General features: G+C 42.3%; 1 protein-coding gene across 6 annotated transcripts in view; it reads right to left on the bottom strand.

Annotated features, from left to right (window-relative positions):
* Positions 1–4,551: 4,551 nt before the first annotated feature.
* The window catches only part of psd3l (pleckstrin and Sec7 domain containing 3, like), a 151,476-nt gene continuing 129,986 nt past the window's right edge, over positions 4,552–26,041 (bottom strand). For all 6 annotated transcript variants that reach the window (XM_029710365.1, XM_029710364.1, XM_029710366.1 and 3 more), the window contains 4 exons: positions 24,176–24,333; positions 23,348–23,492; positions 19,972–20,115; positions 4,552–7,948 (listed from right to left, as the gene is read on the bottom strand). In XM_029710365.1, the coding sequence (XP_029566225.1) occupies positions 7,754–7,948; positions 19,972–20,115; positions 23,348–23,492; positions 24,176–24,333 (642 nt within the window). In that variant the 3' untranslated portion in view covers positions 4,552–7,753. The remainder of the gene's footprint in view (positions 7,949–19,971; positions 20,116–23,347; positions 23,493–24,175; positions 24,334–26,041) is intronic.

The raw sequence follows: 26,041 nt of genomic DNA on the forward strand, positions 1-26,041 counted from the left end.
TTAACGAGGGTATGTTTGGCAGCATGAGTGAAGGATGCTTTGTTGTGAAATAGGAAGCCGATTCTAGATTTAATTTTGGATTGGAGATGCTTATGTGAGTCTGGAAGGAGAGTTTACAGTCTAACCAGACACCTAGGTATTTGTAGTGGTCCACATATTCTAAGTCAGAACCGTCCAGAGTAGTGATGCTAGAAGGGCGGACGGGTGCGGGCAGCGATCGGTTGATGAGCATGCATTTAGTTTTACTTGCATTTAAGAGCAGTTGGAGGCCACGGAAGGAGTGTTGTATGGCATTGAAGCTCGTCTGGAGGTTTGTTAACACAGTGTCCAAAGAAGGGCCAGAAGTATACAGAATGGTGTCATCTGCATAGAGGTGGATTAGAGAATCACCAGCAGCAAGAGCGACATCATTGATATATACAGAGAAAAGAGTCGGCTCGAGAATTGAACCCTGTGGCACCCCCATAGAGACCTCTGATTTGACACAGTGAACTCTATCGGAGAAGTAGTTGGTGAACCAGGCGAGGCAGTCATTTCAGAAACCAAGGCTGTTGAGTCTGTTGATAAGAATGCGGTGATTGATAGAGTTGAAAGCCTTGGCCAGGTCGATGAATACGGCTGCACAGTATTGTCTTTTATCGATGGTGGTTATGATATTGTTTAGGACCTTGAGCGTGGCTGAGGTGCACCCATGACCAGCTCGGAAACCAGATTGCATAGAGGAGAAGGCGTGGTGGGATTCGAAATGGTCGGTGATCTGTTTGTAAACTTGGCTTTCGAAGACTTTAGAAAGGCAGGGTAGGATAGATATAGGTCTGTAACAGTATGGGTCTAGAGTGTCTCCCCCTTTGAAGAGGGGGATGACCGCGGCAGCTTTCCAATATTTAGGGATCTCAGATGATACGAAAGAGAGGTTGAACAGGCGAGTAATAGGGGTTGCAACAATTGCGTTGGATAATTTTAGAAAGAGAGGGTCCAGATTGTCTAGCCCGGCTTATTTGTAGGGGTCCAGATTTTGCAGCTCTTTCAGAACAAATATGAGTGGTGATAATATAATATAAATCATACAGTATATGCCTTATAGACGACACTTTTATCTAAAGCGACTTAAGTCATCCGTGCATACATTTTACGTATGGGTGGACCAATTGGGAATCAAACCCACAACCCCTGGCATTGCAAGCTCCATGTTCCACCAACTGATCTACACAGGACCACATCTCATAGGTGATCTTAGCATCTCAGATGCATTATTGGGGTATTGTAGGATTACTTTTGAAGCGGTTTGGTAGGTGCAGTTGAAAGCTAAACCTGAGCTGTCATACATTGATTAACAGTAAAAGAATTGGTGTAAAGCACTTAAGAAAAAATACTTTAAAGTACTAGTTAAGTAGTTTTTTGGGGCATCTGTACTTTACCATTTATTTTTTTTGACAACTTTTACTTCACTACATTCCTAAAGAAAATAATCTACTTTTTACTCCATACATTTCCCCTAACACCCAAAAGTACTTGTTACATTTTGAATGGCTAGCAGGACAGGAAAATGGTCCAATTCACACACTTATCAAGAGAACATGTGGTCATCCCTACTGCCTCTGATCTGGATGACTCACTAAACACAAAAGCATCATTTTTAAATTATGTTGGAGTGTGCCCCTGGCTATCCGTACATTTTAAAAACAAAATGGTGCCTTCTGGTTTGCTTAATACACAGACTTTGAAGTGATTTATCCTTTAAATTTTGATACTTAAGCATATTTTAGCAATTACCTTTTCTTTTGATACTATATATTATATTTAGAACCAAATACTTTTAGGCTTTTACTCAAGTAGTATTTTACTGGGTGACTTTCACTTTTACTTGAGTAACTTTCTATTAAGGTATCTATACTTTTACTCAAGTACCACAATTGGGTTCTTTCTCTACCAGAGTAAAAGTATATATTGAAACATTGGTGTATATATGTGACGGGTTCAAAACATCTCATATGGCTCTTCAAGGCCTTTGGTCACAGCTTGAGGTAAGATTGGCACTTGATACATACTTTTTAAAATGGTAATGAAGGCTTCCAGTGGGTGAGAGGCATATGGTATATCTAGGCAATACACACATTAAAGCAGTAGGCATAAACATATATTCATGCAGAGGTGCTGAAGTTGAATGACGTCAGCCAGACCCTTTACTGCCCTTCACCTCCTTGTTCCTGTCTTCATTCTTGGTCTTTATCACATCGAGTACGTCTTGGTTGCTTGGCTTCTATACTGAAGGATTGTTTGACTGTGATAATGAGAGGAGCAGGCCGCCTCTCCCTCCTACTCAGTCATTTCTTTTCAGTGTTCACATTGATTAGGCACCATGGATACCACCAGACTACGAATTAGCCTCCCCTCCTTTGTCCTTTCCATTGTATGGCATCTGCTCTGAGAGATGGACATTTCCTGTAATGATACTCTGATACATAACATGAGTATTTCAATTGAAGTGTTTCCACCTCATTTCTGTGGCAGCGATAGCCAATGAACAACGTCATTTAAAAAATGCACCTTGCTATTAGTGCCGAACGATTAATGCTTTTTTTGTAAGGTTGGTTTGGTTTTAGTTCAATTACTAAAAAACTAATCACGATTTTCAATTTTGGTTTTTGATTATTTTTTTAACATTAAAATGCACTATGTATTATGTAGGTTGAATGCTGTAACAACAATGAATAAAAGTCCCATGATGGTCGGGCAGTGTTTCCCAAACTCGGTCCTCGGGACCCCAAGGGGTGCATGTTGGTTTTTGTCCTAGCACTACACAGCTGATTCAAATAATCATCAATTAATCATCAATTATTTGAATCAGCTGTCTAATGCTTGGGCAAAAACCAAAAGGTGTACCCAAGGGGGTGTATCAATAAGAGGCAGGCGTAGACGGAGGGAGACGTATCAATAAGAGGCAGGCGTAGACGGAGGGAGACGTATCAATAAGAGGCAGGCGTAGACTGAGGGAGACGTATCAATAAGAGGCAGGCGTAGACTGAGGGAGACGTATTAATAAGAGGCAGGCGTAGACTGAGGGAGACGTATCAATAAGAGGCAGGCGTAGACTGAGGGAGACGTATCAATAAGAGGCAGGCGTAGACGGAGGGAGACGTATCAATAAGAGGCAGGCGTAGACGGAGGGAGACTTGGATCTCACCCTCTTTGCTCTTTGAGTTTTAACTTTCTGATTGATAAGCTACTTTATAGGTCCACCCTCTCTCTCATTAGACCTGCCACATGCTTTGTCCCCATCATGAAGCTCCCCCTGTAATGCCAGTTTATATGCTTCTAAAATCTCCCCCACAGGAACACTAGATCCCAACAATCTCTCCACGCCCCCGTATTCACCTTCCTGATGGTAACAATCTCTGTTTACCTATTAGTCTATTATTCTACCGGTCTTTTCTGGCCCATCATATTGCAATTCTCTCTAATGTGATTTCATAGAGAACACCATTTTCTGCTGGAATTAAGTTGAAAGAAGTCACCCAAATAACAGACCAAACTGAGATTAGCATGTATTGAAGGCAATTTCTATACTTGGGTAGTGTGTACATTAAGACACAGCTTTCTACACCGTTCTGTTTTGAAAGCAATTTAAACATCAGAAGGTAAACTTAAATATTTGATCAGATTAAATTAACCGATAATGAGAAATATACATTTTCATTAATAAAATATATTTTTCTTGAACCTACTCTGGTACAGAGGATGTTATTGCATGCTGCTCGAAGGCAGAAAACTAAGAACCAGACAGGGATATTTTTTCCTTATGAGGTTTCATGAATTTATGTAATAACAGTTTCCAACTGCCAGAGAGTCAGAGAGAGACAGAGAGAAACATGTGAGTGTCTCAGTTGCCCATTGACTGAGGTGCATGTTGGGCCATAGAGAATCAGGACATTTAACAAGTACTACCTTGCGGATTTCTGCACGACTGCCTGATTGGACCAAATCCAATTTTGGGGATTTTGGGTGGGGGGGGGGAATCTTTCTTCTGTTATGAGATGCATTAAGACTGTACAAACAGAATAACCTGTCAATTGATAAATGCAATGTGTATTAAAGTAAAGCCCATTAATTGACTGCATTGCCTTGATGATTATTGCTCTATTAAAAATAAAAAAAGGGGGAAGTTGTACAATGCATTCAACTGAAATACGTCTTCCGCATTTAACCCAACGCCTCTGAATCAGAGAGGTGCGGAGGGCTGCCTAAATCGACATCCACACCATCGGCACACGGGGAACAGTTGCCCGAACTACCTTGCTCAGGGGCAGAACGACAGTTTTTTACCTTGTCAGCTCGAGGATTCGATCCAGCAACATTCGGTTACTGGCCCATGCTCTAACCGCTAGGCTACCTGCCGCCCCAACTATTATATTGCACTAGTAAAAAGGTTATAAACTCTGCCACCTGAGTTACCCTTTTTTTGTCCATTGGGATGATTTTCTTTGAGAAGCAGATCTTTTCTACCAACAACACAGCACAAGACTGGGGAATAAATCACAAGAAAATGCAACGTTCAATTAAGTAGAGTATTTTATTAATTGAAACCACCTACATAGTGTTACCAATCCTGACCTCAGGGCGTAAGACACGCTCTGGGCCGAAGAAGAGATCACTTGAACAACCAAACAATGCAATCCTGGGCCTTTAAAAAAAACAAAAAAAAACACAGGGCAACAGTTATATTTAACAACATTTACAGAGTTAAAGGATTGTACAGGATCACAGCTTTCAGAGATATTTGATGCGTACGTACGTGTAGAGACAGAGCCTCGTCGGAGGCTTAGTTGCATTGTTTTCTACGGCATAGAACAATCAAGAGGCATGGGAATCTATATGGGCAATCTGTCTTCTCAGACAGGTGCAGGATTGAGTCTATTCTAACACAAGTGATACGCCAGTGTACAGAGGCTATGCCAGATATGTTTGAGAGAAGCATTAGAGGTAAGTGCTAAAAATAAGCCCCCCATTGAAGTAATATGGAGAAATGTGGTAAATGTTAAGGGAAAGGTAACAAGATGCCTGATAAGGCTCACTGCTAGTCTTAAACTGGAAAATAATGTCACATATTGACGCATTTACTGTGCCGTCTTCGCTACTCCTTCTCCAGACCATCTAATATCAAATCAGAAATTAAAATCAGGTGGGATTTGACATGTCAATTGAAACAGTGCTTTAGTTGAGTTGTTCCACATGAACACAATCCACTCCACTGGTAAGATAGTACTACACAGTTGTTTAAATGAGTTTTATAGATTCCATCTATAGACGTAGATTATGTATCATTCCACTCAGAAGCACAGATTACGCTAACTTGTCTTTACAACAAAAGCCTATTTACTTAAAATCCTCTGAAATGGGCAAATGTAATAAGTGTACCAACTGATAAACAGCAACATCTTAAATCCTACATTTAACATGTCTGAACAAAGGATTACTGTATCTGCATTAAAAAATACTGGGATTACGTTTAAACTACGGAGGAATTTTAACTATAGATGTCAAGGGGTCAGCCGTCGTCTTAAGATAAAATATCAAAAAGGTTAAAAGAATAAAAAACATTTCATATTATATCAAAATGAATTCAAGGGTAGACCTCTTCATATGGACATCTGTATATAAATAAAAATACTATCCTCACATTTATATAACAGAATCAGCTGTTAAGGTCTCGTGATATTAACTTGAAACCTTTGATAAAAATGTACCACATGTATTGTCTATATTAAGTGCTTCAATGTGAAAAACACTCACTAACTTTCACAATAATCGTACAGGTAAAATAGTGCCACTAAGTGAGGAGAAAATTTCCAAGGAAAAGGTTTGCACACTAGCTAGCTAGCACAAACTACTGTAGAACGTTTTTCTAAAAACATGCATTACGGATATAGGTATATTTAGTTGGCGATTACCATCGAGCTCTACTAAGACATTCTATTGGGTGTCTTCGTAGTGAATTTAAGAGAAAAATAGGTAATAAAATAAAGTGTAAATAATAAAACATTTAAAGTAAACAATATATATTTTTTTAACTGTAGACTCGGTACTAGCCTCATTTCTTCCAAAAACAAGTACATTTTCAAATTGGCTTTGCATCATTACAAATGCTTCTTCATAACATGGTAAAAAGCTAAATACCTTCCAAAATCTTCAATACATGAAAAAACGCAAACATTTTGGTAAGGACGAAACATATGTTGGTATGCAAAAGTCCATTGTGGAAGTGTAGACATACAATCCAATGTCTAACTAAATGCTTATGTCGTTCAAAATGTCAGTAATATTTAATGAAAATGTGTAAATGATATTATAAATGTAATATCACCAGCATTGGAAAAAAGGCAATAATTGCAAACTACAGATCTATAAATCGTTCCCTAAAAGGAAACTTTGTCATTCAACAAATCTACCTAGGACAGCAAAACTACCGAACCACTTAAAACTAAGACAACATTACGAGTTGAGCTGACGGAAACCTACTGAACTGTCGCACTCAAGTACCTTCAAGAAAACAAAAATAGTTGAGTTCTGCCTGAAAAACCTGTGATGTCAAAGAAACATAGCAGTCTAACCTTTATAAAGCTCTCTATAATATCCAAAAAGAAGTCATTTATAAAGTGCACTATAAATACTAAATTTGATCTTTACAACAATAGTTTTCAACTTAGAATCTAAAATACATACGATTATAAAAGACAAGGGGCATTGGCCTTTACACTACTCAAAAAGCAGAAATATTTTTTGCCATAAAGGATAAAAAAAATAAATGGCTCAGCTGCATAAACTCTGATCTTAAGTCCAACATCAGTGAAATACTGCAGTCTGAAAAGATACGGATGCAGCTGCGACTGACCCAATCTGGGGAATATGTTTAAACATCCCAAATCTTTAATGTGCAAAATTAGGGATTGGAATTCTTTTGAACTGCGTTTTCTAACATGATAGTGCAGCCTTCCACACAACTAAGGATATTACTGTGTTTTATCTGGGGTTGTTTTTTCTGTTGTAAATGAGAGGCAAGAGATTGAAAATCCTAACCACATTTTTTAAATCCACAATTAACCCCTTTCCAGGATTTACACCTTGGTGCGTCTTCTGTATGAAAAATAAACATTCCCAGGAGAAAGGAACCTTAAAAAGGTCTATGAGGAAAAGCAGGGAGGAAATTGGATGTCTAAATCACCTGCCTATTCTCAATGGAAGCCATTTGTGTAAAATACTCTCAACTTAACTGGTTCAATATGTTCAATGTTTACTTAAACTACATATCAAAATAAAAACTTCTGAGTAAGACCACTCTATATCTAGCTACTATTTATACATCTAAGAGCTAGCGTTGGTCATTCCACTAAATTGGAGACAAGAAAAATCCTTTCTCTTGACTGAAAGGCAAATAAATTGTTTTTATGAGAGGAAGGAACAATACAGCGATATTGAATAAAGCAATAAAGAGTCAAATGCGTCACAACAAAAAAATATTACGTTCAATACAAGAATGACATCAACATCAAAATAAAAGGACCACAAACATATAATGCAATGTTTCCATACAAAAATGCTACGCCAGTCAATTTAAGGACGAGTATTCATCATTTACATTTTACACAACTGTTTTTGTTACAACAGTGGCCAGATAAATAAATTACATAAAATATATTCACACACTTTTGTTGCGTATTCATGGCTCTTTCACAGGCTTGCGAGGGGGGGTAGCTTCCTATGTGACCTTGGGCGGCGTCTCGGGTCTCCTCTCCGAGGTGTTGCGTTTGACTTTAGCCGCGGCCGGCTGGCCCTCCTGGTTGAGAGAGGGGCTGGACTGGGACTTCTTGAGGCCCGCGTCGCCATCTTTGCCAATGAGCAGCTCCTTCACACCCTCCCTCAGGAGCTTGACGTACATCTCATAGCGATTCTCCTACAGCGGAGAGACGACAGAGTGTAGGGTGTTACGGTGTACAATACAAACACATGTAACACATACACTGGCGAACAAGAAATGACGGAAACAAACTACAGCAACTACTTTGGTTTATCACCGGAAATTCTAATAAAGAAATAAGTAAACACAGTGATGAATGATATCGCCACCTCTGGCCTGATCACGTATCCATTGAATGAGCCCCTCTTATGCCTCTCTACAAGTCTGCCAAATATCATGACAACCAAGCAAGTTAAATAATCATGTGCTGATTATAGCACTAACAATGTCAAATGAAATTTTATTGGTCACATACACATGGTTAGCAGATGTTAATGCAAGTGTAGCGAAATGCTTGTGCTTCTAGTTCCGACAATGCAGTAATATCTAACAAGTAATCTAACAATTTCACAACTACCTTATACACACAAGTGTAAAGGAATAAATAAGAATATGTACATAAAAATATATATGGACAAGCGATGGCCGAACGGCATAGGCAAGATGCAGTAGATGGAATAGAGTACAGTATATATAATATATGAGATGAGTAGTGTAGGTTATGTAAACATTATATAAAGTGGCATTGTTTAAAGTGACTAGTGATAGATTTATTACATCTAATTTTTAATTATTAAAGTGGCTAGAGATTTGAGTTAGTATGTTGGCAGCAGCCACTCAATTCTAGTGATGGCTGTTTAACAGTCTGATGGCCTTGAGATAGAAGCTGTTTTTCAGTCTCTCGGTCCCCGCTTTGATGCACCTGTACTGACTTCGCCTTCTGGATGATAGCGGGGTGAACAGGCAGTGGCTCGGGTGGTTGTTGTCCTTGATGATCTTTTTGGCTTTCTTGTGACATCAGGTGGTGTAGGTGTCCTGGAGAGCAGGTAGTTTGCCCCCTGTGATGCATTGAGCAGACCGCACTACCCTCTGGAGAGCCTTACGGTTGTGGGCGGAGCAGTTGCTGTACCAGGCGGTGATACAGCCTGACAGGATGCTCTCGATTGTGCATCTGTAAAAGTTTGAGTGTTTTTGGTGACAAGCCGAATTTCTTCAGCCTCCTGAGGTTGAAGAGGCGCTGTTGCACCTTCTTCACCACGCTGTCTGTGTGGGTGGACCATTTCAGTTTGTCCGTGATGTGTACTCCGAGGAACTTAAAATAAACTTTCCACCTTCTCCACTACTGTCCCGTCGATGTGGATAGGGGGGTGCTCCTTCTGCTGTTTCCTGAAGTCCACGATCATCTCCTTTGTTTTGTTGACGTTGAGTGTGAGGTTATTTTCCTGACACCACACTGAGGGCCCTCACCACCTCCCTGTTAGGCCGTCTCGTCGTTGTTGGTAATCAAGCCTACCTCTAATGTCGTCTGCAAACTTGATGATTGAGTTGGATGCGTGCATGGCCACGCAGTCATGGGTGAACAGGGAGTACAGGAGAGGGCTGAGAACGCACCCTTGTGGGGCCCCAGTGTTGAGGATCAGCGGGGTGGAGATGTTTCCTACCCTCACTACCTGGGGGCGGCCCGTCAGGAAGTCCAGGACCCAGTTGCACAGGGCGGGGTCGAGACCCAGGGTCTCAAGCTTAATGACGAGTTTGGAGGGTACTATGGTGTTAAATGTCAGCATCTATGTTAAGGTAACGACCTTATTCAAGCTCATTGTTTCACGGCAACCATTTTGCAGTGCTTGGACCCCTACTTACCACACAGGATTAAGAGGTGAAATCACAGGTCAATAAGGCAATTCATTACAACAAATGGTGTGTACTGTAAACAACGAGAAAGGGCCTCCAGTCAAGGTTGTGTCCCAGTGCTGTAAGCCTCCACATTTCAGGATGTGTTCCTTGTTTAACCAGAGAAACAGATATATCTGCAAATCGAGTGACTGCAGCATTTTTCCATCATTTCTTTAAGGTTCTATGTGACATAACAATTCCAGGGAGACAGACTAACACTCACATAGCAACAACCCCAGAGACATGTTCTTCTGTAGTATGAAACAGTTCAAAGTATTTCTGAAATGTTAAGTGCCTTACAGTGGAGAGGGGCCAGGGGAGAACGTTTCTGTTGTCTCTCTCTGATTAAAGATCATTCTATTCATTCAGGGAAGGATTCATTGGAGATCGACAACAGAATTAATGAGTTGGTCATGAATGTTTAATTGTTCTCCATCATAACTCCCTGTGGTAGAATAACTCTGCTAAAGATGAGTAATAATGAACTAAACTGGAATAGCAGAAGGATTGTTAAGACGTGTGGCAGAGAGGTGGTTCTCAGATCTTCCTGGCCCAGCACTAAATCATCTTAACCCCGCTGATTACTAATTCAATACCGTCGCTGACCGTCACCCCCACCTGCATGCCAAGCTTGTACTAATGGAATACCAATATATACATTAGAAAATTAAAGTACATATAAGTAGATCTAAAAAGAGCTCCTTGGCTTTGCATCCAGATCATTCCTTGACCAATTAGCGCGTTAGTTTCCCTGTGGTTGGGGAGGGGTCTGCCCTGACATGGTGCGGATCGGGAGTGAAGGAGCAGTTAGGAGGTTAATGTAGTCGGTGTGTCGACCAGAGTTCTCCTGCCACAACAGTCTTTAATCCTTCAACTGGAGAACAAGGCGAAGGGGCCGTTGATCTTATCACCCAGGGCCCATAGGTAATTTTTTAAAATAATAAACATCTCAAATGATCTGTTCATACCTTCATACTCCGACAGGACATAAAATAGAAAGTGTGAGTAATGCCATCTCATGTAGACTTTTTGGATACTGTAGGTGGAAAAAAACTATTCCTTCGGCACAGAGGTATAGCTAACTCATTGATTACGGTAGTGTTTCACAGAGGTATAGCTAACTCATTAACTACGGTAGTGTTTCAGAGGTATAGCTAACTCATTGACTACGGTAGTGTTTCAGAGGTATAGCTAACTCATTGACTACGGTAGTGTTTCAGAGGTATAGCTAACTCATTGACTACGGTAGTGTTTCAGAGGTATAGCTAACTCATTGATTACGGTAGTGTTTCAGAGGTATAGCTAACTCATTGATTACGGTAGTGTTTCACAGAGGTATAGCTAACTCATTGATTACGGTAGTGTTTCACAGAGGTATAGCTAACTCATTGATTACGGTAGTGTTTCACAGATGTATAGCTAACTCATTGATTACGGTAGTGTTTCACAGAGGTATAGCATGCTCATTGATTACGGTAGTGTTTCAGAGGTATAGCTAACTCATTGACTACGGTAGTGTTTCACAGAGGTATAGCTAACTCATTGACTACGGTAGTGTTTCACAGAGGTATAGCTAACTCATTGATTACGGTAGTGTTTCAGAGGTATAGCATGCTCATTGATTACGGTAGTGTTTCAGAGGTATAGCATGCTCATTGATTATGGTAGTGTTTCAGAGGTATAGCATGCTCATTGATTACGGTAGTGTTTCAGAGGTATAGCTAACTCATTGACTACGGTAGTGTTTCAGAGGTATAGCTAACTCATTGATTAAGGTTGTGTTTCACAGAGGTACAGCTAGCTCAAAAGGCAGTGCTTGTATTTATTATGGAGGCAGCAGCTAGTCTTCCTGGGGTCCAGCAAAACTAAGGCAGTAATACATTAAAAAAAAAACACGAAACATTCACAACAGATTTCCCAACATATTAAGTGTGCCCCCTCAGACTTGAAACTCTCAACCTGCTCCACTACAGCCCCGTGGATGAGAATGGGGGCGTGCTCAGTCGTCCTCCTCCTGCAGTCCACAACCATCTCCTTTGTCTTGATCACGTTGAGGGAGAGGCTGTTGTCCTTCCACACGGCCAGGTCTCTGACCACCTCCCTGTAGGCTGTCTCATCCTTGTCATTGATCAGGCCTATCACTTTTGTGTCATCAGCAAACTTGGTGTTGGACTCGTGCCTGGCCGTGCAGTCATGAGTGAACAGGGAGTACAGGAGGGGACTGAGCACGCACCCCTGAGGGGCCACCGTGTTGAGGATCAGTGTGGCGGATGGGTTGTTACCTACCCTTTCCACCTGGGGGCAGCCCGTCAGAAAGTCCAGGATCCAGTTGCAGAGGGAGGTGTTTAGTCCCAGGGTCCTTAACTTAGTGATGAGCTTTGAGGGGACTACGGTGTTTAACGCTGAGCTGTAGTCAATGAATAGCATTCTCACATAGCTGTTCCTTTTGTCCAGGGGTGAAAGGGCAGTGTGGAGTGCAATAGAGATTGCATCATCTGTGGATCTGTTAGTGCGGTATGCAAATTGGAGTGGGTCTAGGGTTTCTGGGATAATGGTTTTGATGTGAGCCATGACCAGCTTTTCAAAGCACTTCATGGCTACAGACGTGAGTGCTATGGGTCGGTAGTCATTTAGGCAGGTTGCCTTAGTGTTGGTATTACATTTTGGTATTACAGACTCAGGGAGAGGTTGAAAACGGGGAGAGGTTGAAAACGCCCTGGTAATCCGTCTGGCCCAGCGGCCTTGTGAATGTTGACCTGTTTAAAGGTCTTTCATCGGCTGCGGAGAGCGTGATCACACAGTCGTCCGAAATAGCTGATGTTCTCATGCATGTTTCAGTGTTACTTGCCTCGAAGCGATCATAGAAGTTATTTAGCTCGTCTGGTAGGCTCGTGTCACTGGGCTGCTCTCGGCTGTGCTTCCCTTTGTAGTCTGTAATAGTTGGCAAGCCCTGCCACATCCGACGAGCGTCGGAGTCGGTGTAGTACGATTCGATCTTAGTCCTGTATTGACGCTTTGCCTGTTTGATGGTTCGTCAGAGGACATAGCAGGATTTTGTATAAGCTTCCGGGTTAGAGTACCGATCCTTGAAAGCGGCAGCTCTACCCTTACCTCAGTGCGAATGTTGCCTGTAATCAACGGCTTCTGGTTGGGGTATGCACCCTCGATGCACTTATTGATAAAGCCAGTGACTGATGTGTACTCCTTAATGCCATTGGAAGAATCCCAGAACATATTCCAGTCTGTACTAGCAAAACAGTCCTGTAGTTTAGCATCTGCTTCATCTGACCACTTTTTTTTTTTTTTTTTTTTTTTAACAGTCGCTGGTGTTATTAGTTGTTCCTGCTTTAATTTTTGCTTGTAAGCAGGAATCAGGAGCATAGAGTTATGGTCAGATTTGCCAAAGGAGGGAGAGGGAGAGCTTTGTATGCTTCTCTGTGTGTGGAGTAAAGGTGGCTGCACAGTGAACATGCTGATAAAAATGTGGTAAAACTGATTTCCCTGCACTTAAGTCCCCGGCCACTAGGAGCGCCGCCTCGATGATCTTTTTCCTGTTTGCGTATGGCGGTATACAGCTCATTGAGTGAGGTTTTAGTGCCAGCCTCGGTTTGTGGTGGTATGTAGACAGCTACGAAAAATAGATGAACTCTAGGTAGATGTGGTCTACAGCTTATGAGATACTATACAGGCGAGCAAAACCGAGACTTGCCTTAGATATCATGCACCAGCTGTTTACATAAATGCATAGGCCCCCTCCCCGTGTCTTACCAGAGGTTGCTGTTCTATCCTGCCGATAGAGTGTATAACCTACCAGCTCTCTTCTTAATGTCGTCATTCAGCCATGACTCGGTGAAACATAAGATATTACAGTTTTTAATGTCCCGTTGGTAGGATATGTGCTTTCAGTTTGTCCCATTTATTTTCCAGCGATAGAATGTTAGCTAGCAGGACGGAAGGCAAATTAGCCACTCGTCGCCTGATCCTCGTAAGCCACCGTTATCTTTTTCCGCAAAATATCTGTTTCCTTCTCCAGTGAAAGACGGGGATGAGGACCTGGTCGGGTGTCTGGTATCACCCTCGTTCGACTCCTTGAAGAAAAACTGTCTAATCTGAGCTGAGTAACTGCAATTCTGATGTCCAGAAGCTCTTTTCGGTCATAAGAGACCGTAGCAGCAACATTATGTACAAAACAAGTTAAGAATAACGCGAAAAAAAATAATAAAAAATAGTATGGTTGGTAAGAGCCGATAAGACGGCAGCCATCCCCGCCGGTATGTCCGTAACTGTCTATGCCCTCTCTCTAGCTTTTGTTTTGGCGATTGTGGGCTGGACACAGTAAGAAGACTGCAATCAACCATTAACAGATTTAAGAAAAAGTTCTGAGGGTTAGGGAGCTGTGGGTTAGGGAGCAGCATCTGAGGGGCCTGACCTGTATGTCTGAACCCTACTCCAAGAGATCTGACCACATTGATCCCTGTGTAAACAGGGACTACGTCCTAAATGGCACCCTATTCCCTTTATAGTGCACTACTTTTGACCAGGGCCCAAAGGGTAGTGCACTATATAGAGGATGCCATTTGGCGCAACAGGCGGGGGCGTTGGCGCAACAGGCGGGGGCGTTGGAGCAACAGGCGGGGGCGTTGGCGCAACAGGCGGGGGCGTTGGCGCAACAGGCGGGGGCGTTGGCGCAACAGGCGGGGGCGTTGGCGCAACAGGCGGGGGCGTTGGCGCAACAGGCGGGGGCGTTGGAGCAACAGGCGGGGGCGTTGGAGCAACAGGCGGGGGTGTAGAGTAGGACAGTGGTAAAGCTCCGCTGGCAGAGTAGTAAATCCTTGAGAATATCATTATTCCTAAGATGTTTGCACACAAAGGGAGCGCACAATTGAATTACCATTCATGTACTTAGGCAAATTAGGACCAACTGATTATCTGGTACTTCAAGAAAGCGCGGTTTCTCTGATGAAAAACAAAAAACAAAACAATTTGCTGGTTGAAGGTTACTGATGAGGTCTTGTCTTCTCCTGGCAGTTTTATTGGAAAACAGTGCTCCAGTCACAGCTAATACAGGGCTTTGATGGGGTTCATTAGAAACCTATGACATGGAAATTGAGGAAGGCCAGAGGAAAGCTGTGATGGAATAATTGCTGACACTGACGAGAAGCACGTGGAAATTCTCTAACATGTAGATTGTTCTTCAACTAATGCTGTTTCAAAAGAAAAAAATATTTACAAAGATTCTCTATCCATAATTAATGTGTAAGACTCATGTAAATGAAAACTGTTTTCTGCCCCTCCCAAAAGATAGAATTTGTAGATAACTGGCCCTCTTTCTGGGATTCACCCACAAACAGGACCAAGCCTGGCCTGCTGAGGAGTGACGGACTCCATCCTAGCTGGAGGGGTGCTCTCATCTTATCTACGAACATAGACAGGGCTCTAACTCCTCTAGCTCCACAATGAAATAGGGTGCAGGCCAGGCAACAGGCTGTTAGCCAGCCTGCCAGCTTAGTGGAGTCTGCCACTAGCACAGTTAGCGTAGTCAGCTCAGCTTTCCCCATTGAGACCGTGTCTGTGCCTCGATCTTGGTTGGGCAAAATTAAAAATGGCGGTGTTCGCTTCAGTAATCTTACTAGTATAAAGACCTCCTCCATTCCTGCCATTATTGAAAGAGATTGTGATACTTCACATCTCAAAATTGGGTTACTTAATGTTAGATCCCTCACTTCCAAGGCAGTTATAGTCAATGAACTAATCACTGATCATAATCTTGATGTGATTGGCCTGACTGAAACATGGCTTAAGCCTGATGAATTTACTGTGTTAAATGAGGCCTCACCCCCTGGTTACACTAGTGACCAAACCCCCCGTGCATCCGGCAAAGGCGGAGGTGTTGCTAACATTTACGATAGCAAATTTCAATTTACAAAAAAAAAAACAATGACGTTTTCGTCTTTTGAGCTTCTAGTCATGAAATCTATGCAGCCTACTCAATCACTTTTTATAGCTACTGTTTACAGGCCTCCTGGGCCATATGCAGTGTTCCTTACTGAGTTCCCTGAATTCCTATCGGATCTTGTAGTCATAGCAGATAATATTCTAATTTTTGGTGACTTTAACATTCACATGGAAAAGTCCACAGACCCACTCCAAAAGGCTTTCGGAGCCATCATCGACTCAGTGGGTTTTGTCCAACATGTTTCTGGACCTACTCACTGCCACAGTCATACTCTGGACCTAGTTTTGTCCCATGGAATAAATGTTGTGGATCTTAATGTTTTTCCTCATAATCCTGGATTATCGGACCACCATTTTATTGCGTTTACAATTGCAACAAATAATCTGCTCAGACCCCAACCAAGGAAGATTAAAAGTCGTGCTATAAATTCTCAGACAACCCAAAGATTCCTTGATGCCCTTCCAGACTCCCTCTGCCTACCCAAGGACGTCAGAGGACAAGAATCAGTTAACCACCTAACCGAGGAACTCAATTCAACCTTGCGCAATACCCTAGATGCAGTTGCACCCCTAAAAATTAAAAACATCTGTCATAAGAAACTAGCTCCCTGGTATACAGAAAATACACGAGCTCTGAAGCAAGCTTCCAGAAAATTGGAACGGAAATGGCGCCACACTAAACTGGAAGTCTTCCGACTAGCTTGGAAAGACAGTACCGTGCAGTATCGAAGAGCCCTCACTGCTGCACGATCATCCTATTTTTCCAACTTAATTGAGGAAAATAAGAACAATCCGAAATTTCTTTTTGACACTGTCGCAAAGCTAACTAAAAAGCAGCATTCGCAAATGGAGGATGGCTTTCACTTCAGCAGTAATAAATTTATGAACTTTTTTGAGGAAAAGATCATGATCATTAGAAAGCAAATTACGGACTCCTCTTTAAATCTGGGTATTCCTCCAGGGCTTCATTGTCCAGAGTCTGCACAACTCTGCCAGGACCTTGGCTCAAGGGAGATACTAAAGTGTTTTAGTACTATATCTCTTGACACAATGATGAAAATAATCATGGCCTCCAAACCCTCAAGCTGCATACTGGATCCTATTCCAACTAAACTACTGAAAGAGCTGCTTCCTGTGCTTGGCCCTCCTATGTTGAACATAATAAACGGCTCTCTATCCACCGGATGTGTACCAAGCTCACTAAAAGTGGCAGTAATAAAGCCTCTCTTGAAAAAGCCGAATCTTGACCCAGAAATTATAAAAAACTATCGGCCTATATCGAATCTTCCATTCCTCTCAAAAATTTTAGAAAAAGTTGTTGCGCAGCAACTCACTGCCTTCCTGAAGACAAACAATGTATACGAAACGCTTCAGTCTGGTTTTAGACCCCATCATAGCACTGAGACTGCACTTGTGAAGGTGGTAAATGACCTTTTAATGACGTCAGACCGAGGCTCTGCATCTGTCCTCATGCTCCTAGATCTTAGTGCCGCTTTTGATACCATCGATCACCACATTCTTTTGGAGAGATTGGAAACCCAAATTGGTCTACATGGACAAGTTCTGGCCTGGTTTAGATCTTATCTGTCGGAAAGATATCAGTTTGTCTCTGTGAATGGTTCGTCCTCTGACAAATCAATTGTAAATTTCGGTGTTCCTCAAGGTTCCGTTCTAGGACCACTATTGTTTTCACTATATATTTTACCTCTTGGGGATGTCATTCGAAAACATAATGTTAAATTTCACTGCTATGTGGACGACACACAGCTGTACATTTCAATGAAACATGGTGAAGCCCCAAAATTGCTCTCGCTAGAAGCCTGTGTTTCAGACATAAGGAAGTGGATGGCTGCAAATTTTCTACTTTTAAACTCGGACAAAACAGAGATGCTTGTCCTAGGTCCCAAGAAACAAAGAGATCTTCTGTTGAATCTGACAATTAATCTGGATGGTTGTACAGTCGTCTCAAATAAAACTGTGAAGGACCTCGGCGTTACTCTGGACCCTGATCTCTCTTTTGAAGAACATATCAAGACTGCTTCAAGGACAGCTTTTTTCCATCTACGTAACATTGCAAAAATCAGAAACTTTCTGTCCAAAAATGACGCAGAAAAATTAATCCATGCTTTTGTTACTTCTAGGCTCGACTACTGCAATGCTCTACTTTCCGGCTACCCGGATAAAGCACTAAACAAACTTCAGTTAGTGCTAAATACGGCTGCTAGAATCCTGACTAGAACCAAAAAATTTGATCATATTACTCCAGTGCTAGCTTCCCTACACTGGCTTCCTGTTAAGGCAAGGGCTGATTTCAAGGTTTTACTGCTAACCTACAAAGCATTACATGGGCTTGCTCCTACCTATCTTTCCGATTTGGTCCTGCCGTACATACCTACACGTACGCTACGGTCACAAGACGCAGGCCTCCTAATTGTCCCTAGAATTTCTAAGCAAACGGCTGGAGGTAGGGCTTTCTCCTATAGAGCTCCATTTTTATGGAATGGTCTGCCTACCCATGTGAGAGACGCAGACTCAGTCTCAACCTTTAAGTCTTTACTGAAGACTTATCTCTTCAGTAGGTCCTATGATTAAGTATAGTCTGGCCCAGGAGTGTGAAGGTGAACGGAAAGGCTGGAGCAACGAACCGCCCTTGCTGTCTCTGCCTTGTCGGTTCCCCTCTTCCCACTGGGATTCTCTGCCTCTAACCCTTTTACAGGGGCTGAGTCACTGACTTACTGGTGTTCTTCCATGCCGTCCATGGGAGGGGTGCGTCACTTGAGTAGGTTGAGCCACTGACGTGGTCTTCCTGTCTGGGTTGGCGCCCCCCCCTTGGGTTGTGCCGTGGCGGACATCTTTGTGGGCTATACTCGGCCTTGTCTTCGGACGGTAAGTTGGTGGTTGTAGATATCCCTCTAGTGGTGTGGGGGGCTGTGCTTTGGCAAAGTGGGTGGGGTTATATCCTGCCTGTTTGGCCCTGTCCGGGGGTATCATCGGATGGGGCCACAGTGTCTTCTGATCCCTCCTGTCTCAGCCTCCAGTATTTATGCTGCAGTAGTTTATGTGTCGGGGGGCTAGGGTCAGTCTGTTACATCTGGAGTATTCTCTTGTCTTATCCGGTGTCCTGTGTGAATGTAAATATGCTCTCTCTAATTCTCTCTTTCTTTCTTTCTTTCTTTCTCTCTCTCGGAGGACCTGAGCCCTAGGACTACCTGGCATGATGACTCCTTGCTGTCCCCAGTCCACCTGGCCATGCTGCTGCTCCAGTTTCAACTGTTCTGCCTGCGGCTACGGAACCCTGACCTGTTCACCGGACGTGCTTGTTGCACCCTCGACAATTACTATGATTATTATTATTTGACCATGCTGGTCATTTACGAACATTTTAACATCTTGACTATGTTCTGTTATAATATCCACCCGGCACAGCCAGAAGAGGACTGGCCACCCCTCATAGCCTGGTTCCTCTCTAGGTTTCTTCCTAGGTTTTTGGCCTTTCTCAGGAGTTTTTCCTAGGGAGTTTTTCCCAGCCACCGTGCTTCTTTCACATGCATTGCTTGCTGTTTGGGGTTTTAGGCTGGGTTTCTGTACAGCACTTTGAGATTTCAGCTGATGTACGAAGGGCTATATAAATAAATTTGATTTGATTTGATTTGATGTAAATAAATAGATGTGTTCAAGGGATGAAATTGAAATGACATTTTAATGGACGTTTGTCTGAGCTCTATACTGTAACGCCATGACAATAGAGGTCAGAGAGTTACTTTTACATATGCTCGCGTTAAGCTTGCCAGTACAGCCACCCCCTAAACAGTGATAGATGCATACTGTACGTCGACCATACCCGCTCTACTTTAAATCCAGGAAACAAATGCCCAGAATGACCTTTCAAGCAGCTAATTGGCAGTTCGTGACCTTGTGTGTTTTCAAAATACTAACGCAAATCAATAAAGTCAACAAGACTTCTCAAATGTTTCTATCCCATCTTTGGTGATATCCTTGGAATCTTGACCTAAGGACACACCCGTGTTCAGAATACAGAGCAGGGCTGAGAGACGTACTCCTGAGCCTGAAGGATATGAAAAGCAAAGCTCCATTAACGTTGTCAGAGACTTCCCCAGCGGTCTGCCTGGAGGCATGTCAGAAACCGTGGGTGTGAAGTCTCTGTGTCCGCACGGATCAGTGTTTGGAAGGGCTAGATGCAGAACGAAACGAGTGCTGCGGCATAAAAGACCATGTGAACCAGAGCGTTGGACTCTGACTGGCAGCAATCTGCTGCCTCGCCCAACCAACCCCCTGCCAGAGCACATCTGTGGTGAATGGTGATGTCTTACCTCAAACTCCAGGTAGTGCTCTTTGAGTCGGTACTCGTCGATCTCCTTGGCTTTGACCTTCTTGTCAGGAGGGTAGGATCTGTGCTCTGCCAACTCTGTGGAGACATGCTTCAGCTTCGCCTCGTGAGACTTCAGCTGTTCCTCCTGTAGATAGCCAGATAACACTTTATAGACGTAATACCAGGTTCTAAAAACACCAGACTGTCATCTCAAAATTATTTTGGTGACCACTAGAACAGTGGTCACCAACCTTTCCTGCGTCAATATCACTTTCTAAAACAAAATGCAAGCCGAGATCTACTGCTCAGATTAAGAAGAACAAAATAAAGTAAGCCAATGCAACATGAACCAATTAAACACAATTCTGTAGCAAAGAGGTTTGTGCAGTAAGTTCTAGGCCCAATACAATATCACTGCATATTGGACTGATGGCCTGCATCTGATGGTCAGTCTGAGGGGAGGGACTCACCGTCCCTAGTTCCCTGCGTTGAGAAAAGGGGCCAGTCTTTAAAGCTGGAGGCGAAACTCAAGTCGAACGGCATTTTTTCTGCCTCATGCACCAATTGATGTTGTGAATTGGAAAAGGAAAATATTCCACGATATTAAAAAAGACTTTTCTATACCCATTCATTGCAGCTGCACTGCTGGTTGTAGCATGAGCGGCAGTAGGGAGAATGTTCAACCCCTTTTCATAAGCAATAAAAAGTGTTGACAGCTGAAAAACTTAAACTTACACAAAATCAGCAGCTCTTTGCTGTATTCATTGAGTCTCTCTCTAGTTATGTTTTAAAAGTTTTCAAATTTCACAGTATCAACTTTGCTGTGCATTCGAGGCTTCTTTTTACAGTCTATGACCTCGAAGAAACTGTGCAGACACGGCGATCTGAGCTATCTGATTTGCCAGCTGTGAGACAGGTGCACTTGATTTTCTCTCTAGGCCTGCCGGGTAGGCAGAGCTCTCCCTTCAGACACATTAAATGGTTCAAAATGGGAACGCTTTCCCTTCCCGGCGCTATCGCTGCTGAATCAAGTGCACCTACCGCCAACAGCTCGAAACAAATGTTAAAAAAATAGGCACGCAAGGCTTTATGGTTGTTTTTTTTACAGAAATGTTTGGTGATCGACTAGGAATGCCTTGGAGATCGACCAGATGGTGACAACGGTCTAGAACAGGGGTGGGAAATTCCAGTCTCGACATTTGATTAAATCAGCTGTGTTTACTAGGGATGGAGGAAAAAATAGGACACCAATCAGGCCCTGGAGGACTGGAGTTGCTCACCCCTGGTCTAGAAGGACATTTGCACTAGTCAGGCATTTATGTCAGTGGCAGAAGTGAACATTTGACTAAAGTGAAAGTTAGGATTCCCCCACGGAGAGCCCAAATGTTTACCTACAGTACCATTTGGAAGTTTGGACACACACTCATTAAACGTTTTTTTCTTTATTTTTACAAAAAAATTTACATTGTAGAATAATAGTGAAGACATCAAAACTATAAAATAGTTTGGAAAATGGAATAATGTAGTAACCCAAAAAATTGTTAAATCAAAATATATTTATATTTGAGATTCTTCAAAGTAGCCACCCTATGCCTTTACAGCTTTGCACAATCTTGGCATTCCCTCTGCCAGCTTCATGAGGTAGACACCTGGAATGCATTTCAATTAACAGGTGTGCCTTTTTAAAAGTTAATTTGTGGAATTTCTTTCCTTCTTAATGCGTTTGAGCCAATCAGTTGTGTTGTGACAAGGTAGGGGTGCTATACAGAAGATGGTCTTTTACCAAATAGGGCTAAGTCCATATTATGGCAAGAACAGCTCAAATAAGCAAAGAGAAACAACAGTCCATCATTACTTTAAGACATGAAGGTCAGTCAATCCGGGAAATTTCAAGAACCTCGAAAGTATCTTCAAGTGCAGTAGCAAAAATCATCAAGCGCTATGATGAAACTGGCTCTCATGAGGACCGCCACAGGAAAGGAAGACGCAGAGTTACCTCTGTTGCAGAGGATAAGTTCATTAGAGTTACCAGCCTCAGAAATTGCAGCGTTCAAACAGACATCTCAATATGGGCTCCTGAGTGGCGCAGCGGTCTAAGACACTGCATCTCAGTGCAAGAGGCATCACTAAAGTACCTGGTTTGATTCCAGGCTCTTTCACACCCGGCAATGATTGTGAGTTCTGTAGGGCAGTGTTGTCCGGGTTTGGCCGTCATTGTAAATAAGAATTTGTTCTTAACTGACTTGCCTAGTTAAATAAAGGTTAAATAAAAATAAACTGTTCAGTAAAATATTTAACCTTTATTTAACTAGGCAAGTTAGTTGAGAACAAATTCTTATTTTCAATGACGGCCTAGGAACAGTGGATTAACTGTTCAGGGGTAGAACGACAGATTTTTCATTTTGTCAGCTCGGGGATTCGATCTTGCAAGCTTTCGGTTACTAGTCCAACGCTCTAACCACTAGGCTACCTGCCGCCCCAATCAGGCCTTCATGGACAAATTGCTGCAAAGAAACCACTACTAAAGCACACCAATAAGAAGAACAGACTTGCTTGGGCCAAGAACATTGAGCAATGGACATTAGACCAGTGGAAATCTGTCCTTTGGTCTGATGAACCCAAATTTGAGATTTTTGGTTCCAATCGCTATGTCTTTAAGACGCAGTTGGTGAACGTATGATCTCCGCTTGTGTGGTTCCCACCGTGAAGCATGGAGGAGGTGGTGTGATGGTGCTTTGCTGGTGACACTGTCTGATTTATTTAGAATTCAAGGCACACTTAACCAGCATGGCTACCATAGCATTCTGTAGCGATACGCCATCCCATCTGGTTTGGACTTGGTGGGACTATCATTTGTTTTTCAACAGAACAATGACCCAACACACCTTCAGGCTGTGTAAGGGCTATTTTACCAAGGAGGAGAGTGATCGAGTGCTGCGACAGATGACCTGGCCTCCAATCACCCGACCTCAACCCAATTGAGATGGTTTGGGATGAGTCAGACCGCAGAGTGAAGAAAAAGCAGCCAACAAGTGCTCAGCATATGTGGGAACTCCTTCAAGACTGTTGGAAAACCATTACAGGTGAAGCTGGTTGAGAAAATGCCAAGATTGCCTTGATAACATCTTTGCACAAAGGGCAGCTACTTTGAAGAATCTAAACTATATATATTTGGATTTGTTTAACACTTTTTTGGTTACTACATGATTTCATATGTGTTATTTCATAGTTTTGATGTCTTCCCTATTATTCTACAATGTAGAAAATAGTACAAATAAAGAAAAACCATTGAATGAGTAGGTGTGTCCAAACATTTGACTGGTACTGTAGGTAACGGTGATATTCCAGAGGTGGTGGTTCTTGAGGCTCTACCGTACCTGTGACATCCTCGTGGTGGTGGCCGGTAGCAGTGGACGGCTGAATTTCTTCTGAGAGCCAATGGCGGCAGGGAACGAGGGGGCAGAGAACATGGCCGCCACAGAGTTGACTACTCTGATCCAAGAGTCCATTTCTTCTGGGCTCCTGTTGGGAAACAGAGACAAATAAACAACTTACAAACGCAACCATTTGCTTTGAGACTTTATATGGGAACATTTTGAATAAAACATAGCTTTGGTATTCAACCAAATTCAGGCTAAAGCCGCAAACAATTTCCCCTAGAATAGCAATGTGTTAGGTTGTGATGGGAAAAATAATCGTTCAAAGTTGAGAGTAAGGTGAACTATATAGAAATACAACCCAACTGTGTCACTGTTCATTTAAGCATCATGGAAGCACATCCCAGGAGGAGGTCCTATCTTCTTCATTGATAAGCACCTCTATTAGGCACCTGGAATATTCCATGATGAGGGAACAAAGGAAACCAAGAACAATAGACTTTGGACAGAGTAATGGCCGAGACAAATGGATTTTCACTGCGCTTGAAGCCAAGCGTGAAATGACATGTTGCTTCCAGAAGTGGTCCTCCTTCTCTCCCTCGTCTCTCTAGCTCTACTGGAAATAATGTTGACTTTGTTATGCAGCAGTAAATTGTGCCACCTGATAGCAGCGGTCGCCGGTGGTGCAATTTACGGATAAAAAGTTGCCCCTAGACGCTGATCTGGGGGTCAGTTTTGCATTTCTCCCACTAATGGTTCAGGTTAGAATTGGAGGGAAAGCTGATCCTAGATCACCCTAGGGTAAACTTCACTCCGGAGCCAACTTACTGGGCCTGGAAGAGGAAGACCCTCCAGTCGGCTGTCTTGAGCTTGAGCACGTTGGGCTTCTTCTCGTAGTCCACGGCTTTGATGGACAAGGCGTGGTGGACGCTGATGGCATTCTTTAGGTCCTCCTCTGACAGGGCCTTCTCAGCCTTGTACTCGTCCTGTGGGAGGGTAGGAGACAACAGAAATCAGGCATTGGGTTACACACCCCTACACTGCACAAGAAACCAGTTGGATGTAATCATATGACATTTTCTCAACCAGAAAAACACTTCACAACCATAAAGTAACGTCATGTCTCACTGTTCCATTTTTTCCCACTGGGTATATGATACCATCATGGCTGGCTCTAAGTCGGAGATGGTTCGGGGGGCCAGCAAATAATTTTTACACTGCGAATTGACCACAACTAAGCCCCCAAATAGATTGTATTTCAAAATAATAATAACATTGAGACACGTTCACATCTTTCTTTGTGGGAATACTTGGATACAGATTTCCTAAATTAACCAAATTTTTTGCCCAGAACGACAGAAAAAATAAAAAATAAACTAGGGGGGCAAAAAAATGTATCACTGCTGCCTGTTGACAACCCCTGCTCTAAACCTTCTCCAGAAGAGTGCATTGTCCAGCCATGCTTGCACCAATTAGAGGTCGACCATTTATGATTTTTCAATGGCAATTATTGGAGGACCTAAAAAAGCCATATATAAAAAAGCCATATACATATATACATATATATGTAATAATGACAATTACAACAATACTGAATGAACACTTATTTTAACGTAATATAATACATCAATAAAATCAATTTAGTCTCAAATAAATAATGAAACGTTCAATTTGGTTTAAATAATGCAAAAACTCAATGTTGAAGAAAGTAAAAGTGCAATATGTGCCATGTAAAAAAGCTAACGTTTAAGTTCCTCGCTCAGAACATATGAAAGCTGGTGGTTCCTTTTAACATGAGTCTTCAATATTCCCAGTTAAGAAGTTTTAGGTTGTAGTTATTATAGGAGTTATAGGACTATTTCTCTCTATACCATTTGTATTTCATATACCTTTGACTATTGGATTTTCTTATAGACACTATAGTATTGCCAGCCTAATCTCAGGAGTTGATAGGCTTCAAGTCAAACAGCTCAATGCTTGAAGCACAGCGAAGAGCTGCTGGCAAATGCAGGAAAGTGCTGTTTGAATGAATGCTTACGAGCCTGTTGCTGCCTACCACCGCTCAGTCAGATTGCTCTATCAAATCATAGACTTAATTATAACATAATAAACACAGAAATACGAGCCTTAGGTCATTAATATGGTCAAATCTGGAAATTATCATTTCGAAAACAAAACGTTTATTCTTTCAGTGAAATACGGAACCGTTCTGTATTTATCTAACGGGTGGCATCCTTAAGTCTAAATGTTGCTGTTACATTGCACAACCTTCAATGTTATGTAATAATTATGTAAAACTCTGGCAAATTAATTACGGTCTTTGTTAGGAAGAAATGGTCTTCACACAGTTCGCAACGAGCCAGGCAGCCCAAACTGCTGCATATACCCTGACTCTGCTTGCACTGAATGTAAGGGAAGTAACAATTTCCCTAGTTACAATAAATTAATGTTAGCAAGCAATATTAACTAAATATGCAGGTTTAAAAAAATATATACTTGTGTATTGATTTTAAGAAAGGCATTGATGTATATGGTTAGGTACATTGGTGCCATGACAGTGCTTTTTTCGCGAACGCGCTTGTTAAATCATCACGCGTTTGGTGAAGTAGGCTGTGATTTGATGATAAATTAACAGACACCGCATTGATTATATGCAACGCAGGACAAGCTAGTTAACCTAGTAATATCATCAAC

The sequence above is a fragment of the Salmo trutta genome, chromosome 23 (assembly GCF_901001165.1).
Source record: "Salmo trutta chromosome 23, fSalTru1.1, whole genome shotgun sequence".
NCBI classification, from domain to species: domain Eukaryota; kingdom Metazoa; phylum Chordata; class Actinopteri; order Salmoniformes; family Salmonidae; genus Salmo; species Salmo trutta.